Source organism: Asparagus officinalis, chromosome 5 (assembly GCF_001876935.1).
Source record: "Asparagus officinalis chromosome 5, Aspof.V1, whole genome shotgun sequence".
NCBI classification, from domain to species: Eukaryota; Viridiplantae; Streptophyta; class Magnoliopsida; order Asparagales; family Asparagaceae; genus Asparagus; species Asparagus officinalis.
The window spans coordinates 104,816,896-104,835,054 of NC_033798.1; the positions used below are offsets into that span (position 1 = coordinate 104,816,896).

Sequence of the window (18,159 nt, forward strand, 5' to 3'; positions counted from 1 at the left end):
CACAAAGGAGGGAAGGGAAGGGAAGGGGAGTGATTGACTTAAATTCAAATGGAGAGAGCGGAAAGAAAAAGGATGAAATTTATTCATTTGTGCTTGGATGGAAAACATGGAGATGGGAGGGTACACCATAATATGTGTTTGTTTAGAGTAAGTGATGAGAATGGAAGATGAGCTACTTAACAAGCATGCCCTTTTAATAAATAAACACATTTTGGTTTTCTCACATAGGGCAATATTGAAAATCTATTTATACACCCTTTAAAAGAGGGAGTTCATAAAAAACTTTACCTTCCCCAAAATAGCCCTCCACCAAATTTAGTTACCAAACGTATCCTGAATTCATAAACCACTTTACCCTTTCATCGGTTACGCCTATATTCTCCTCCTTTCAGGCTCCATTCATTTCAGACTTTCTCTCTAAAAAAACAAAATGTTTCCGCCTTGAATGTCTCAATCCGAGAAAAGGAAGATGAAGAAGTGAAAGAACAGGCCAAATCCAGAAGAAGAGGAAGATGAAGAAGTCGCAGCGGTAAACGATGAAGAAATTGGGGGCCAAAGTGAAAACTTTGAGGAAAGAGAAGAAGAAGAGGCTCCAAAAGCTAAGAAGAAGAAGAAGAAGGTAAAGAAGACTACGGATGAGATTGATGAAGAAGCCGGGGATGAAAGTGCAAAAGAAGTGGTGGAAAAAGAAGCTCCGAAATCTAACAATGGGTCGAGCATAATGACACCGAAGCCCTTTTCCAAACTACCCATCTCGAAGGAGACGATGATGGCTATCAAGGAGATGGGATTTGAGAATATGACGCGGGTGAAATAACTTTTCTTTCTTTTTCGGTAGATTTAGGGCTTAATTATGGTTTAGGGTTTGTGGGTTTTGTAATTATTGATTGAAGTCTGAATCTTTACTGGTATTTTATTTGAGAAGTTTTTTTAGTTTGGTCAAGTTAGCTGAATGTACCCAAGTTAATGCATTTTACGATTACAACATGAAGGTTTAGCCCTTTTTGTAAACAATTAGGGTTGGAAGTAATGCACTTTTGTGATTATTGCATAAAAAACCAACTCTTTGTTAAACAATTGGTTAGTGTTGAGTGGGCTCTAGGATTTTGAGATTATCTCTTTGTTACTGCATTTGAAGTTTTAACTGTAATGGTCGTGAGGGCTGTACTTTAAATGAAAGTTGGCATTATATACATTTCGGATAGTCTTTGTTATGATTTCCTTTTGGCTTCTCTTTAGTCTAGGTTGTTGGTTGATTTTAAGTTCATCACTAAGAAGTTTGTTTAAGCTCAGACAATTAGTTTCGTGCTTTATGTTTGCAGATTCAAGCTAGAGCTATTCCGCATTTACTGCAAGGCAAGGATGTTATGGGAGCTGCACAAACGGGTTCCGGAAAGACTCTTGCTTTCTTGATACCGGCAGTGGAATTATTGCACCACCTCAAGTTTACTCATTGGAATGGAACTGGAGTCATCATCATTTGCCCAACTAGAGAACTTGCTATTCAAGTAAGTATCTTATGAACTCAAATTTGAAATATATCCTCTAATTATTATTATGCATTGCTCTTAATCTTCTAAAGATGAAAGTAGTTCCCTTTGCCAATTTCCATCATCTACACAGACACAGTTGTGACTGTGTAGTTGTAAAGTCTTGGGTTGAATTCTAAGTTAAGGACATTGTCCAAGAAAGCAATAAACAACTTCAAAAACATGGGTGAGTAATTTTTTTTGGGTACTAATAGTAAAACTCTAGCTAGAGGGTTCACATTTAGACTTTAGACTTATTTTTTGTTTAGTTTATCTTTTAAAGAAGTGTTTATTGTCCTGTTACATTTGAAATTAAAAAGGACATGTCAAATTTAGATTGAAACCCTATTCATTCTGTTGGATGACATGGCATTCACAATCGAGTTCAGATCCTCAATTGAAATTGCAAACCCCACTTGGGGTTTGTGTTATAGTAGTTAAACTTGGAACACTACTTATTTATGCTTGGCTATGCAGACACATAGAGTGCAAAGGACCTTCTGAAATACCATTCACAGACTCTTGGGTATGTGATTGGTGGTGCGGCCCGAAGAGGAGAAGCAGAGCACCTTGCAAAGGGAGTAAATGTTTTAGTAGCTGCCCCTGGTAGATTGCTTGATCACATTCAAAATACAAAAGGATTCATCTTCAAAATTTTGATGGTAAAGATGCATTATTCTTTGGTTCTTTCTGAAATTTATTTAGTCCAACATTGTTGAGTTGTGCTTCCTTCTTGTTTCATTATAAGCTTTCCAATTGTCATATTAACCACCGAGTATGGATGTAAATTTGTCCTTTGCAATGTTGAGACTGCATCTTTTTAACGTATGAATAATACATGTTTTACAATTATGTTTAAATAAGTGTCTTGATTTGAAAATACAAAACTCTTTCCAGGTAACCAATACATGTTTTACAATTATGTTTAAATAAGTGTCTTGATTTGAAAATACAAAACTCTTTCCAGGTAACCATAAATTGTGTTGATTTAATAGTCCAAAATCCTTTTGTAGTAGCCATCTACTACATCTGAAACTGACATATGTCCATGTCAAAATATGTCCGTGTCAAAAGATAGAAGAACAATTGTTGGCCAACAAAATTTTGATTCAGAACACTGGAGCCATTACAGTAAAATTATACGGTGAAATGGAATCGTAGAGTGTAAACCTGAAGAGGAGTATAAAGGAGTATAGACATTTGTGTTCTTAAAGAGTCTGTTTATTTTGGAAGTTAAAATAAGGTTGGTATGACTTGTCTTACAATGTCATATTCATCGTGCTCTCCACATTTTCCTCTCTTGGACTTGATCATTCAATATGACATTGTAAATTGATAAGATATAAAGTAAACATAATTTTTTTAAATTATATTCCCTAAAAAATATTTATTTTCTAATCATATATTTTGAATATATATAAGTTATCCTAAATATGTTTCAAATACATTTACACTTATTACTTTTACATTAATTTTTTTAAAAAATCATTTTTTACTATTTTTTCCAATTATTTTATAATTTATTATTTTATTTACTAAATATATGTAAACTACAATTATAACTAACTAAATTTTTACAACTCTGCAGGCACAATATGGCAGCTTTACGGCAAAAATAACTAATATCTTAAATAGGCATGAGGCTTGGTACTACTCTTGCAAAGGCTGCAATAAAAAAGTAGAAAAACCTATTTATGACAAATGTCAAAATTGGAAAAAAACAATGAAGATTGTATACCAAGGTAAAGTACTATCAATTACTCATGAAAGAAAAATATAAATATTAAATATAAAAATATCATCTGATGCACAATGATAATACAAAATGTAGGTATGCGGTTAAAATCATAGTTGAAGATGCGACAGATAATGCAAGAGTAACACTTTTTGATGCAGCAGAAACTTTGATAGGATGCAAGCCTCAAAAATTCATGGCTGATATAAAAGAGGTAACTTCTTACTTTATTATATTTTATACATATAAAACAATATGTTTCATGTATAAGATCTTAATTTTTTCCTCATTAAAACAGAAAAATAATCAGAGTTCATTCTTTTAAAAGTTTGTTCTCAACATCGGAAAGACATACAAGTTCCTTGTAAAGTTGGATGAGAACTCAAAGGATGAACGTGCACAAGGAAAGATAATAGCACAAGAAATCCAACTCCAAGAAGACATCACAATCAACATTGATGACGATGATTCAGTTCTCAATTTACCAAAAATGAAGATAAAGATGGAGAAGTCTTGATCAAGAGCCCACAAAAATTAAACATGAACAATTTTTAATTTTCATTACATTTACAAATTGGTTGAAGGATTTCGAATGAACTTTTCATATGCTTTTAAGATTATGAACTGATGAATTTAATTTGTTAGGACAAATTATGATTTATAAACATATGCTCATATAGTTGTCTGATAACTATTGCATGCTTTGATTGTTATTGTAGTTATTAGCTTAAATTTAACATTCAATTGTGTTAATCTAAATACATATTCAGATAATAGTTCACTTTATTACTTTAAATTTTCATGTCAACTATTTTTTACTTATCTATACTGCACACAAACTATTGTTGATGAGTCCTTTGCAAGAAATCTGATGACCAAGCACAGATTCCTGAAACTTTTGAGAGGAAACAATAGCTTTCTACAGAGAAGGTAGCTAATTTTGCAAAATTGTTATTCTAATTTATTTCTTTAAGTAGTCCAAATTTATTTTTTTCCTGTTTTATGACATGGCCAGGTTATCAGTGTTCTTAAAAGGATAATCAATGAAGATTGCCTACTACTAGGTTTCAAACCGAAAGAAGATCGTCCAGCTTGTATGATATTACGAATTCTTCCTATTCAAACACCTACTGTAAGACCATCTGTTATGATGGACAACTCTACTAGAAGTGAGGTAAACGGTTTCCTCAGACTCCAACTGGGGAAAAGGTACGTTCTTGATTGTATTATGAATTAATTGGTTTTGGGGTTTTATTTTATGAGGAGTAAACTGTGTAGGAAAATGGACGAGTTGTGTTCAAAGTGGCATCTTTTATATGAATAAGAGGAATTTTCATGGTAGGTTTTGTCTCTATTGAATAAATTTAATGTTTTTTAAAAGTTTATTTTTCTTTACTTAATGCTTATTTTTTGATTACTTTAGGAACAAGGCCGGCGCTTGCAAGGGACTATTATAATATACTCGGAGTGAGTAAGAATGCAACTGCTTTAGAAATTAAGAAAGCTTATTATGCAGTAAGCTTCATGTCCCTTTGCTGTAGGTCTCCCATGCTAATTTTTGCTTTTTATGTATAATTTTCTGCAGAATTGAGTTATCATTTTTTGTTGACCTGTTTTATGTTGTTTTTATTCATCTCCTTAGATAGATTGATACATATAGTTTGATTTGCACTCTAAATTGTGTATTTTCGAAGTTTACACAATGCTTATACAACTTAAATCGTGATTCATGAAGCGTCAAATATACATGTCAAGTGGAAAATGGAAATTTGTTATTGTATCGCTAACATTTTCTCAGGTGGTGATCTCATTTCTTTTAGGCTCATACAATGTCTTTGTTATGGGTTAGATTCCTATATTAAAACATGTTGTATTAGTAGACTTTGTTTTCCTTGGTAATCATAGAGACATTCTTTGTGCTGACCATGATTTCCAATATGTTGTTTCGCCATGAAGTTTCCTTTGTATAGCCTTGTCTTACATGCTCATCAGCCATGTGGCACTGATCAGTGGAGGATGTTTGATAACAAGTTGCATGGCTGTGAAATATCAGTTCATCCTTCTCAAGAACTTTATTGACTTGTAAGCATAATTCTTAGAAAAGTGGTTCAGAATTTTTTATTTTTGAATTGTATGCTAAATTTGCATGTATTAGTTTTGCTTACTCGTGGTGGAACCTATATGTAGCTTCTTTGGTACTTATTTTCCCTTGATGTCCTTTTCCAGCTTGCAAAGAAGCTCCATCCTGATAAAAATAAAAATGATGCTAAAGCAGAAAGAAAATTCCAAGAAGTGTCACGTGCTTATGAGGTAACTTGTTTAAGATGTGTTATTTTTAGGTTATTCACTTTGTCATAGTGAAGTTTTAATCTATTATTCTTATTTCTTTATAAGCAATACTTGTGCTCTTTTGCTTTATGCAGGTTCTAAAGGATGAAGAGAAGAGGTCGCTTTATGACCAGGTGCTTCTGGCTCTTGTTTGTCATTATTGAATTTACAAGTTGATCTTATTTGCTAGGATTTACTAATGATTGATTATGAATGTCTTTGTTATTATGATCATATAGAAACTGTCGAGACAGGATGTATTTAATATAAGTTAACTTCTCTTTTCAGAGTATTTATCTATTATATTATGGATTATCGTTTCAGAATGCATCAGAATGTATGCATATGAAATTCATATACTACCCGAAGAACTCCTGATTATATTATGTTCTCTGTTAGGGTTGGAAAAGAAGAGGGCTAGGTTAATCTACTTGGGCCCGCTCAATTGACTCAAAAGGGTTCAATCCTATTTGAGTTATTGTTATTATTATTTCACCTATTTAAACCCAACTTGCGAGGGGTTTAGCAATCAGACTGTAATTTTGTTTGTTTCATTCACACTTGCCCAGTAAGTCATATCTCAAAAAGACATACAGCTCTCCTTATCTTGATTAGCTAAGTAATACCCTTAATTACATCATCCAATGCAACAGCAACATTCAAAGTCGGCACAGTGAACATTAAGGAAGTAAACAGATTGTTTTCCATCGGCTTCGCTTGAAGATTAAATTATTGCTGGACGCCTTACCTCTCCACTGAGTTTTCAGTGACTAAAAAGGGCTCCAATGAATTAGCCCTGTTCTACCCCTTTTGTGAATTTACATTCAGGTCTGATGCCTTATTCAATCAGGTATGCTCCTAAGGGTGTTTTTTCAAAAATTTATAATATCCTTTTGTCATTATTTGTTTATTTATTCTCTAATCCTCTGCATGTCAATCTATATCATGATAATTTTTTTAAAATTCTTAATTAATGAAATTTCTATGCAGCTGGACGTGGCATCATCTCAACTTGTCGTGACTGATAGTGATTTTAAAGATCCAGGATTCAGGATGCAGCTTATTGATACTGTCAATTCCTTGTTGAATCTCAGAGTCGTTCATGTTTTTAATGAAAATGATGCAATCAGCACGCGAAGAGCTCATTATGAGGTACATTGTCATTCAATAACAATAATACCTTACAATGCTATACAGGTGTATTTCCATATGGACCTTCAATGAGGAATTCTTTTTCTCATTTGGTTTGTTTTTTATAATACTTCCTTGATGTTCTTTTTCTTTAGAAATGTCAATAACTCTTATGCAACTTACAAACAAAATTTGTTTATAATAGTCCTATCACTCAAGATAATGGCTAAAAAGTCCACATAAGTTATTGATGATTTCATTTAGGTTTATTAGTTAAGTTTTCAAGCTTCAGTTTCTTCTTTGACGTATCACACCAAAAGGACAAGACATAAGATTGAAACTTAAAAATATACCCTAAGGTCCGTAAACTATAGGCCCTTGAACTTCCTCCTGTCTATCATGGTTAGGATCCCTTGTTGGCTTTTAACATGTTTTTGAGTCATCCAGCCTCTTAAATCTGTCTTCACCTTAAAGTGTGTCTTATTTTCAGGATTCCTCTGGTATCTTTTGGGACAATGATAGCTTAGCAGCCCTAATGGATCTGGAGTTGAAGGCTGATCTCCTCGTCTTGCTTTGTGATGTTGAGGGCCTGTATAGTGGCCCGCCCGGTGAACCTCATTCGAGGATCATACATACATACATTAAGGAAAAACGTCAGAAGGAGATTACTTTCGGGGACAAATCGAGGGTGGGAAGAGGTGGCATGACCACAAAAGTAAAGGCAGAAGTTCATTCTTCTGATAAAGAAAATCCTGTTGTGATTACAAGGTACTTTTAGCTATATGCGTACAAAAGTCTTTTTGCTAATGTGAATGATTGTGGTAACAGAACTGTTTGTTACACGTTTGTGTGCCTTTGGTTTTGGTTTTTTAGAAGTTTAGAAACTGAAACATCAACAATAATTTTCACCGTAGGTTTAGTGTCACTTTTTATTAAATTTGATGAGTTTATATGTTAATGTGCATGCTTTATTGAAATAGAAAATTTGTTTGAATAGGACATATGCGTTCGGTGGGTTTAACTCTGTAAAAGTTAAAAAAGAGGAAAGAGTAAATATAATTACAATATGAGTTATGTATCATTTTCTGATGTAAACTTGAACCCGTCAATGTTAAAAAGAAAACAACCTAGGGATATTTTGGCGACAGAGGAACCAAACTGCAAGATCCCTTAGGAACAAGCTGATGGTAAGGATAAAACTGAGGGTCTTATGAGCAATGTAAAAATTTTGAGGGACTAATATTTAATTATTTAAGATGTGAGGGACTAAAATGCAAATAACATCTTTCTTCAATGACAATTAATCCAATGTAATTGGTGCATACTGTCACAGATCAACCACAAGAGCAAGTTGTACCTATGGATTTTTCAACTATGTCAAAGACTAGGCGATCCAGCATCATCAAAGGACATTTTGAGATCTTCATAAGGGAGTATCACCTAAAATTCTCTAATGTTGTAAGATTCTATCACTCTATGTTGCATCTCAGTTTCACTCACATATATCTCATTCTTATACACATTATACATGATATTTATATGTATAGAATTTTACCCCTCCAGTTGATTCCAGCAAAGTCTAGAAAATCAGGCGACATTGCAGTTGGAGACAAGGAAGTGAGGATTAGAGACCCAAAGGGTCAGATTTGGAGCATTGGCCTTTTTTGGCGATAGAGGAGACCCTACTTGTACATGACGAACAAATGGCAAGGACAAGCTGAAGCCTGGAGATGGATGTAGCTTTCATTTGGTCGGAGGAAGGCAGAAACTTTATCAGATGATGATAAATTAACCTCATGACACCCTCTAAAAATTGAAATTCTGAATGTTTTCGGGTTAACCTGTGTCAAGCTTAGTAAATTTCTGTGGACTTGTAATTTTTGTAGGCCGTTTGTTTCTAGGGGAATTGAAGACTCTCATTTGAAACAATTTGTCATACCGGACCCACAAACAGGAATCCTTCCAATTAAACCCAAATTCAAGTTTTTAATTCTCGCATGTGATGGGTTGTGGGATAAGGAAGGTGAGTTTCAGGTTTAACTTATATCATTGTTGTGTTATCCTCTATATAGGCAGTGATCAGAGATATGACATTGTTCCTACTTTAACTTTATAGGTTAGCAAAGGAGACTGTACATATATCTCAACCCTTCTGCACAGACCCCCAGTGTTCATCACCACTCTATGCTTGTAAAAAGCTTGCTGATCACTCTGCTAATCAAGGCTCTGCTGATGATGATATTAGTGTGATGATAATTCCGCTGATGATGATATTAGTGTGATGATAATTCAGTTGAAGCGTTTCGTTTTAAGGTCGTTTGAAGGGGTTAATTTTCACTTATTGTGTACATACTACAGTTTGAATGTGTTGATTTCGTTTGCTTTCTGTGTTTGCATATGTTTTGAGTATCCAATAGTATTTCGAGATTTGAAGCCAAGGGTGTTCATCTATTTGTGTTTGGATGTGTTGACAGTCTTTGATTATCTGATGATTGTTCTCAAATAATCCTCGGGAATATTCATCTGTTGTTTATATTTCAAATCCCATGCCCTTAGAAAGTTGCTCATCGACCTTATTAATAATGTTTGATTATACAAAGTTTAATGAGTGTTTTGCAATTTATATGGGAATGTGAAATTTTCATGCGTGAATATATATACTAACATATTACATATTGCAAAGGCTTAGTCAAGCTTCGAATGCCATGAGATTGAAATTACATCCACATCATCAAACATTACTATTAGGTATATCCTTGTGACTGTATTTGATTGATTAATCACGTAATAGATGCAACCAATGTACTATCTCCAAATCAATCAATAAATGTAATTTCATTGTTAAAATGTTGAATGTTTATATTATGTCTATGTGTTTGACACATTGTTTACATTCCATAACTTAATAATAAAATTTTTAATTAAATAAAATTATATATTGTAAACAAATAAAAAAAAATTTACCACGTGCATTGCACGTGCAATCCAACTAGTTTAAAAAAAATTCCACTTGAAATCTCTCCCCTCCCCTCTCAATCTGTCTACTTTTAGAAGGTTGAGAAAGTTGCTAAATTTTCTAATTTTCATCGATCCCTCCCATCCCCTCCCCTTACTAACTAAAGGCCACGTTTTAGTGTTTGGGTTAAAAAGAAGGACTAAATTATTAACCAGTTAAATAAGTTTTATTTTAGTCCTTGTGACCAGTTTTAGTGTTTAGGAATAACAATGATTTTAACTATTTTTTTTATAATTAGAAGGGTTAACTCTTAATCCTTCTAAATAGGAGTATTAGTAAACCCCTTATTTTGAGGGGTTAACTTATTTTAATCCCTCTAGAGAGGTTAGCTTAACCCTTCTATATTTTTTATGTTTGGTAAATTATGGAGGTTTAACTCACTTTAACCATCGTATAGATTTTTTGTGTTTGGCGGGTTAAGAAGGGATTAAATCTCATTAACCCCTCACTTAACCCTTTGCCAAACGGTACCAAAGAGTATAAACAAACACAATGCTAGGAGGGTTAGCATTGTAAACCTTCCCCTCCCGCCCCCTCCCCTCCTTAAAAAGCTCTATCAAAACCCAGTGTTACATCGTTAGAACTTAGAACTGAGGGACCTAAAGTAATTTAGGTTGTGTTTGGGAACTTGGATTTGGGCCTTAGATTTAAAATTCTGGGTATTTCAAATCCAAATCTTTAGTTTGGATTTAAATTGGGCTGAGATTTTAAATCAAATTATCTTAAACATGAGAATTTGAAAGCCCAAATACTGATATTTCAAATCACAGCCTACCCTTAGGTACTTACCAAATCTCGATCCTCACTCCTCTCTCTTATTTCTCACTCCCGATCCCCGATCCCCGATCCTGACTCCTCCTCTCTCTCATTTCTCAGTCCCGATCTCGACTCTCAAGTTCTCTCTCAACGCAGCAAGTAACATCTATCTCAAGTTCTAATTTAGGGTTTCTCTCCCTCTTTCTCCTCTCTCTCTCTCTCCCCAATCCATCGAAACCCTAGATCTGATCTAGGGTTTAGGTCGTGATCTTCGTGGCTTAAACCCTAGATCAAAGCAAAATATGAGATGATCACTCATCGAAACCCTAGGTCGTGGCAACAAATTTTTGTTGAACTCTGACTTGGCTTTTCTCTTTGTAGCTTGTTTCCTCCTCCCTTTCGGTTGCTCTCCTCAAGCTTCTGTAGTTTCTGATTGGGATTCAAGGTATGGCTTCAATTTTTGCTGTTTTTTAATTTTTAAATTTTTTTGGATGTTTCTTTAGGCTCTGAGGATGTAGGTATCCCTCATTTTCTTCAGCTTTCTTGGTCTTGATCATGTATATCATTAATTGGGTGTTAAATCAATTCTAAAAATCTATCCTGAGAGTAATTTTATATGAATTAACTGAATGATGTAAGCCCTCATGGAACTAGGGATGTTGTTTATTTGAAGTTTTTGATAGTAGAGGTTGATTTTTTTCCTCTTCTGGTGATGGAACTGATATTTTTATTCATGGAACTAGGAATGTTGACTGAATTGATTTTTTGCTCGATTAGTAGTGATCATCTCATATTTTGCGCTCGATTATGATGGCCACTTTGAAATTCTTTTTGTTCCTGTTATATGTAGCATTCTTTCGAAAAATTCTTTGTGAACTCGCACTTGATAATCTATAATTCACATATGACAGTTTGGTTGTATTTGTAATAAAAACCCTTCAGGGCAAAGTTAATATTTTTTATAGAGGGTGTAAGATTTTTGAATGTGTATCCGAGGAGTCCATAAAACTTTTACTAGGCTATTAATAATCAATTGGTACAAAATATCTTGCGTAAATTTTTTGTCCGGAAAAATAGCTGACTTCAAAAGATTGGTCTATAAAGGCTTTGTTGGTTATGTAGCATTTTGGTTCAGAAAAATAACAATTAAAGAAATTTTTTTTTTTACCTCAGTAAGGAAGGTAACCAATGTTACTGATAAGAAGACTCACAGTTCAGACTCATAGGGGTAAAACTATTTCAGTTACATATGCTACGTAGAAATGCATCTGAATGCTTCCTGGTTAGTTTTTAAAGTTTTGGTATATATAAAGTGGAAATGTATATATAAAGTAGAAATGTTATGCTATCTATATCTTGTTCATGATTCGATAAGCATCATTATATGAAAGCCAGTCAAAACTGTATATCATGTTGTTTGTGTTTGTTAGATAAAGATGTCAGAGCAAAGAAGAATAGCATAGAGGAGCAGAAAAGACTTGAAAGTTAAATGTAATTTGCTAAATATCCTGCTGTATTTCCTCATTTCTATGTCTTAAGTGGTTTTTTCTTAGGACTCTATTAAATTTGTATCCTGCTAAATATATATTCAGGATATATGTGTAATCTGCTTGCATGTTCAACTTTTAATGTGATAGGTTAAAAATAATAAATGATGGAAGGGATTCAAGGATCCAACATAAACGTACAAGGGAAGAATTTAAGAGGAGATATGATGAGAAAATTATTGTGGTAGTGGTCAGTTTTATAGTTGCTGTCATTGGTGCTTGGTACTATACGAAGCATATGTTGAAAGAGAGTTTAAGAACACACGAAGAAGAGGATGAAAGGACATACCTTAGAAAGTCTTGGATTCGTACTCTTATTTGTAATGCAAATAACTGTGTTGAACAACAAAGGATGAATCTTCAAGCGTTTAAGAGGTTATGTGATGTTCTATGTACTAGAGGGGGATTAGTAGCATCAAGAAATGTCATAATTGAAGAAATTGTCGCTATGTTTTTGCATATTTTAGCTCATAATGTAAAAAATAGAATAAGCAAAACAGATTTTTATCGTTTAAATGAAACAATTAGTCGGAAATTCCACAAAGTACTTCAAGCAGTCATGAAGATAGGAAGCCTCTATATTAGACAAGAATATACAAATCCTAATGAGAGAGACATGAAGAAGTAGAAATGATTTGAGGTAACTATGGCTTCTTTTATTAAGGTTTTCATGTTTAATACTTTTGTTTAATAGAACTAATTGTAAGGTTTGTTTGCGTCAAAAGTTGTTGTTTTCATTGCTATCGAATCTATTATAACTTTAGTCGTTACAATAAACTCGAATAAAATAAAAAGTTGATCTTTTTATAAGATCTCGTTACACAATGAAAATAAAAAAAATTTACAACTTTATCAAACAAACGCAGAGATCGTTTATCGGTCTTCTGCTTGCGTGGGATCTTTGCCTGTGCCGGGGTTTATCCGTGGACGACCGTCGATCTGGATCCGGTTAATGGAAAATTCGGCAGAGCTTCGCCTTCACCGAGGTAGTGTTTGATTTGAAGCGCTGAGATCGACCAAGCGAAATCAGAACTCTTCTCGAGATTAAGACCAAGCCTAATCTCAAGGGAAGGACGGACGGGGTTCAGATCCTTCGAATAACTTCTTCTTTATGCCGAAGTTCACCGAGATCTGATTTGCCTTCGCTGAAAATCGTGCTCCTTGACTCCTCAATCCGGCAGCACCTCCACATCTTGATAATAACTCCGCCTGCTGAAAGGAGGCCCTAGGCTTATATTTATAGGGCTTCGGATGCGGGTTTGTGGATGAGAATGAGTGATTTGGCATTATCTTCAGTTAATAACTGATTAACCACGTTTGGGGATGATATCTAGGCAGTTATGAACCTCTAGAACAGAAGAAACCGATCGAAACAGTCTAAAAATGCGTTTTGGAGGTTACAGGCAGTTTTGGACGCGAGACGAACTGATCCGACCCACGTGGGCGTGGGTTGGACTGATCCGACCCGCCGCCGCGCGGGTCGGACTGATCCGACCCGCCGCTGCGCGGGTCAGTTTGAGATATCTTCGGTATTTTGGTCATAACTCTTTCGTACGACCTCTGATTAGGCTGATTCAAGATGCGTTGGAAAGCTGGCGAAGAGATCTATAACTTTTATGTTTTGAGATTTTTCAGATTCAAATCGCAGCATAGTCAAAACTTTACTTCTTTGTGCGGTCAGATCACTGTAGCGCGGTCCGACCGCTGTTACTGTAGCCCAGCCCGCCCGTGGTTACTATAGCACCCCCAGAACCGACCCGCAGTTACTGTAGCACCCCAGTCCGACCCACGGTTAGTAACAGTCTTAACTCACTCATCTGACCTCGGAATGAGGCGATTGAAGATGCGTTGGAAAGCCGACGAGGAGATCTACAGGCTCCCATAATTGAATCATATGTGGAATAAATGGGACACGAGGGGTGCTCCGCCTTTTGTAAACGACGTGGGGCTCCCGATCAGCTCTCGTTTCCATTATTCCGAAGTTCCGTTGCTTTGTATGACCCGTCGACTCACTTCATGTGTTTGTCATTGTCAAACGAGCTCCTGCGACTCTAATAGTGACGTTTATCATCTTCTCTCTGTCTCGAGCCGTGTGCGGACACCCATAGGCATTTTTAGATGCCTACAGATACCCCCTCCAAAGTATTTCAGACTCATTCTTTTATAGAGGGGTCTGGAATGCTTTGGATAAGATAGGCCATCTCCTCAATTTCATAGAGTGACCTTGAACTACCTCAATTCTTAACTTCTTCAGCCTTCAATCTATTCATTATTTCGTCGAATAGATAAAGTTCTTCCGGCGCTGCGTTTACCGTCTGACCGTTGTCGAAATCTTGAACTGAGATTGGTGTGTAAGTTTCTGAACTTAGCTCGTGCCATTGAGTTGACTTTGAACTGATCATCTTCATCAGAAATTCATATCTGAATCTAATTGAACTCGCTGAAATCATCGTTCGCCTTAATTTGGCAAGATTGCTGATGCGTTGACCGACATCGATCTTTACTGTAACGCGTTGTGTGGCGTTGATTTTTGTTGAAGTCTACACAGTTTAAGCTCTTAAGGTATTGGAGCGTGGCGGTCCCAAATGTTGGGCTGTAGGACCAACTATTAAAGCTGATTCATCTGTATGTATGGATTTTATCCCGAAGTCATTGGATGCTCAAGTTATGAGACCAACTAATGAAGTTGATGCGTCAATGACTCGCATTTATAGAATTTTTGGCAAATTCTCAGCCATCAACGGGTTTGATAAGCCTTTACCGACTACCGTTTGAGTCGGGCTAGCATGCAGATTGTATAAATCCGTTCTGCACATAACGTTATGCTAAAAGAGTTAACTCTTTTAGTGCTACGATATTGAATACGTAGACTTAGTCTTTCTCCTGTGAAAAGATTAAACAGCAACGTGTATTAGACGTAAACTTAGGATTTTTGGCAAATCCTCAGCCTTCAACGGATTTGACGTGCCTTTACCGATTACCGTTTGAATCGGACTTGCATGCAGATTGTTTAAGTCCGTTCCGCATGTGACGTTGTGCTAAGAGAGTTAGCTCTCTTAGTGCTACGATATTGAATACGTAGACTTTGTCTTTCTTACGGGAATAAACTACCCAGCAACGCATGTTAGGCGCTGACTTATCCCTACTTAGGCTTCAGGATAAAATTCCTCGTGCGTGTGAAGCACGGATTTTGGCGTTATGAATAACAACCTGTCACAATGTCGAATATGTGGGCTTTTGTTCTTTTTACGGTTAAGAACTAACCGGCAACGCGTGTTAGGCATTGACTCATCCCTGCTCAGGATTCGGGATAAAATTCCCCATGCTTTAAGGCATGGATTTTTATTGCTACGATACTGAATACGTAGACTCGGTCATTTTTTACGGGAATGAACCACCCAGCAACGCGGGTTAAGCGCTGACTTATCCCTACTTAGGTTTCGGGATAAAATACCCCAGACTGGATTCTGGTGTCTTTTTCAATCGGTGAAAGACTAAACCGGCAACGCGTGTTAGGCGTTGACTTATCCCTTCTTAGGATTCAGGATAAAATTCCCCGTGCGTGTGAGGCACGGATTTTGGTGTTATTAATAACAACCTGCCACAATATCGAATATGTGGGCTTTTGTTCTTTTTACGGTTAAGAACTAACCGGCAATGCGTGTTAGGCGTTGACTTATCCCTACTTAGGCTTCGGGATGAAATTCCTCGTGCGTGTGAGACACGGATTTTGGTGTTATTAATAACGGTCTGTCACAATATCGAATATGTGGGCTTTTGTTCTTTTTACAGTTAAGAACTAATCGGCAACGCGTGTTAGGCGTTGACTTATCCCTACTTAGGCTTCAGGATAAAATTCCACATGCGTGTGAGGCACGGATTTTAGAAGTTTGAAAAAAACGGAGTCTTCTCTTGGGGCAAAGACGAACCCGATGCGGGAGAGGAAGAAATTTATATTCTATCTCCCAAAGCTGAAGAGGAAGAATTTTATATTCTATCTCAAGTTACAAAAAGAAACTCAAAGTGGGAGCTCCACTTCAAGAATCCGAGAAGGTGAAACTAAGAGTGAGATCTCTACTCCGAGAATCTAAAAGATTCGGATAACCCTAACTGTCGGAAGGTTTGATTACCGAACTAAAGATGGATTTCTCATTTATCGAGAGTGAATTGTGGTTTTGGTCCTTACTGTAGGAAGGTTTGACCAAGTGGGAGGTTTGAGACGATCCTAACTGTAGGAAGATTTGATCGCTCGATTTGAGGACTTCTCGTTCATTGGAGGAATCGAGAGGGGATTTTGATTGTGGTCCTAACTGTAGGAAGGTTTGACCAAGTGGGAGTGTGAGATGACCCTAACTTTTATAGGTTTGATCACTCGATTTGTGGACCTCTCGTTCATTGAAGGAATCGAGAGGGGATTAACTGTAGGAAGGTTTGACCAAGTGAACAGTGAGAGTGGGAGTACAAATTACTGTAGGAATGTTGATTCGTACAAATCACTCAAAGGGGATTCCTAGTGTTAAGTGATAAATACTTAACATGGAGGGGTTTTACAATCGTCAGTGATCAGGATAATAAAATTCCAAATATTATGTCTGGACTCTAATAATGGGTGTGTTGAGTGCACATACGTAGTGGGAGTTGAGTGGATTCAACCGAAAAGAATTTTGGTGTCACGCCGTCAATTGGTCTGATCGGTGGGGGATTTTGTGGTGGGAGACTGTGAGTCGTTAAACACCAATGGGGGATTTGTGAGGAAAGATTGATCCCACAAAGTGATCGAATCTCATCTCAGCAATAGAGTGTTCAGAAATCACAGTGGGGGTTTAGTGTTTATCACTTTATTCGTAATGATCGAGTTATCCCTAAGAATATTACATTTAATATTCTTCCGGGAACTTTTCGTTACATGAATAATCCACCCCCAGCTTTCTTTGCGGAACTGGGTTGGACATTGTATTGAGTTACATGACCAGGTTATCCTTAAGAATATTAGCGTAACATTCTCCAGGAACTTCCCGTCAAAAGTGGGAAACAGTTTAGACTCGTGTGCCTATTGGAGTATTAAGAAGCAGTTTATACTCGTATACTTGTCGGAGTGTTCATTCGACTTAATTGAACGATATAACGCCGGCTTCAACTAAGGTTTGGATGCTATTCTTAAGAGCAAAGCAATTCTTGGTAGGATGAAGGACCCTCCTGTGGTACGCACAGTACTTCGGATCTGCAATATTGTCGGCTTCCTCCTGGTTAGCGATAGGTGGTAGCTTGATCTTGTTGTTTTCAAGGAGGGATTCGAAGATGGCTGGAACGTCTTCGTCCTTGAAGGAATACTCTCTTTGGAGTCTCGGACCCGAAGTCTTTTGCTGCCTTCGGGATTGCTGTTGTGATGCTTGATTAGCACCACCAGCAGCTGCAGGTGCTTTGCCCTTACCACGAGAGGCGAAATTTGAGTCCAGCGGATTAACCGTCGGTTGGTTCCTCTCGGCCTTCTTCCTTCTAAGGAATCGCTCAGCCCATAACTTCTAATATCTTAATAGATAGGTTGTTATGACATGTCTGGAGGATGAAGTCCTCCGTGATCGGATCTCGGCAGTTCATTGCCTTATTCCTGAAGTGTTTGATGAAGTCGTCGACTGTCTCGTCATCTTCTTGTTTCTCATCAAAAAGTGTCCTGATGGATACCTCGTCGTCGTCATCAAAGAAACTGCCGAGGAATGAGCTCTCCATATCGTCCCAGTTGTTAATACTTCCGGGCTTGAGACGGTGGTACCAATCAAAGGCGGGCCCGTGAAGGGTGCCAACGAATGACCGAACCATCAAGGCTTCATTGCCGGAGATCATGCCCAAGTGGGACTTGAAGTAGATCAGATGCTGTGTGGGCGAACCATTCCCGTCAAACGGCGTGAAGTTAATCAGGTTGAACTTCGTTGGGTATGCTATTGAATCCCACTCTCTTGGATAGGGATAGGGAATGCCGGTCCTTTTCACCTCTTGAGCAGACATTAGAGCGTTGATTTTGCTCTCAAGATCTTTTATTTTCTCATCCTCGCTTGTATCGGGGCTTGAACGATTTGTGAGAGGAACAACGGGGCCACCCCCGGTGTTGTCATCATTGGT

At 36.8% G+C, this 18,159-nt stretch overlaps 1 protein-coding gene and 1 long non-coding RNA gene across 3 annotated transcripts; both read left to right on the top strand.

Annotated features, from left to right (window-relative positions):
* LOC109840491 lies at nucleotides 331–4,443 on the top strand. 2 transcript variants are annotated; one of them, XR_002246930.1, is made up of 7 exons: nucleotides 331–808; nucleotides 1,323–1,508; nucleotides 2,007–2,191; nucleotides 3,118–3,271; nucleotides 3,361–3,478; nucleotides 3,563–4,194; nucleotides 4,280–4,443. It is a non-coding gene; the product is annotated as an uncharacterized LOC109840491 (long non-coding RNA). The 2 variants fall into 2 exon arrangements; XR_002246931.1 differs by having other exon boundaries at nucleotides 344–808; nucleotides 4,118–4,194.
* Nucleotides 4,449–9,170, top strand: LOC109840490 (delta-1-pyrroline-5-carboxylate synthase-like). The gene is made up of 10 exons (XM_020409162.1): nucleotides 4,449–4,473; nucleotides 4,543–4,602; nucleotides 4,688–4,779; nucleotides 5,491–5,574; nucleotides 5,688–5,726; nucleotides 6,583–6,744; nucleotides 7,214–7,491; nucleotides 8,057–8,181; nucleotides 8,287–8,746; nucleotides 8,840–9,170. Exons 2-8 carry the CDS (start codon nucleotides 4,581–4,583, stop codon nucleotides 8,109–8,111), a joined length of 732 nt encoding a protein of 243 aa, XP_020264751.1. The 5' UTR covers nucleotides 4,449–4,473; nucleotides 4,543–4,580; the 3' UTR covers nucleotides 8,112–8,181; nucleotides 8,287–8,746; nucleotides 8,840–9,170.

Bases quoted from the DNA above. Each gene is read 5' to 3' on its own strand.
- LOC109840490 (XM_020409162.1), top strand. From the start codon at position 4,581: ATGAATAAGAGGAATTTTCATG. The intron at 5,727-6,582 runs GTGCTTCTGGCT...ATTTCTATGCAG, and splicing joins AGAGGTCGCTTTATGACCAG to CTGGACGTGGCATCATCTCA. The intron at 6,745-7,213 runs GTACATTGTCAT...TCTTATTTTCAG, and splicing joins CGCGAAGAGCTCATTATGAG to GATTCCTCTGGTATCTTTTG.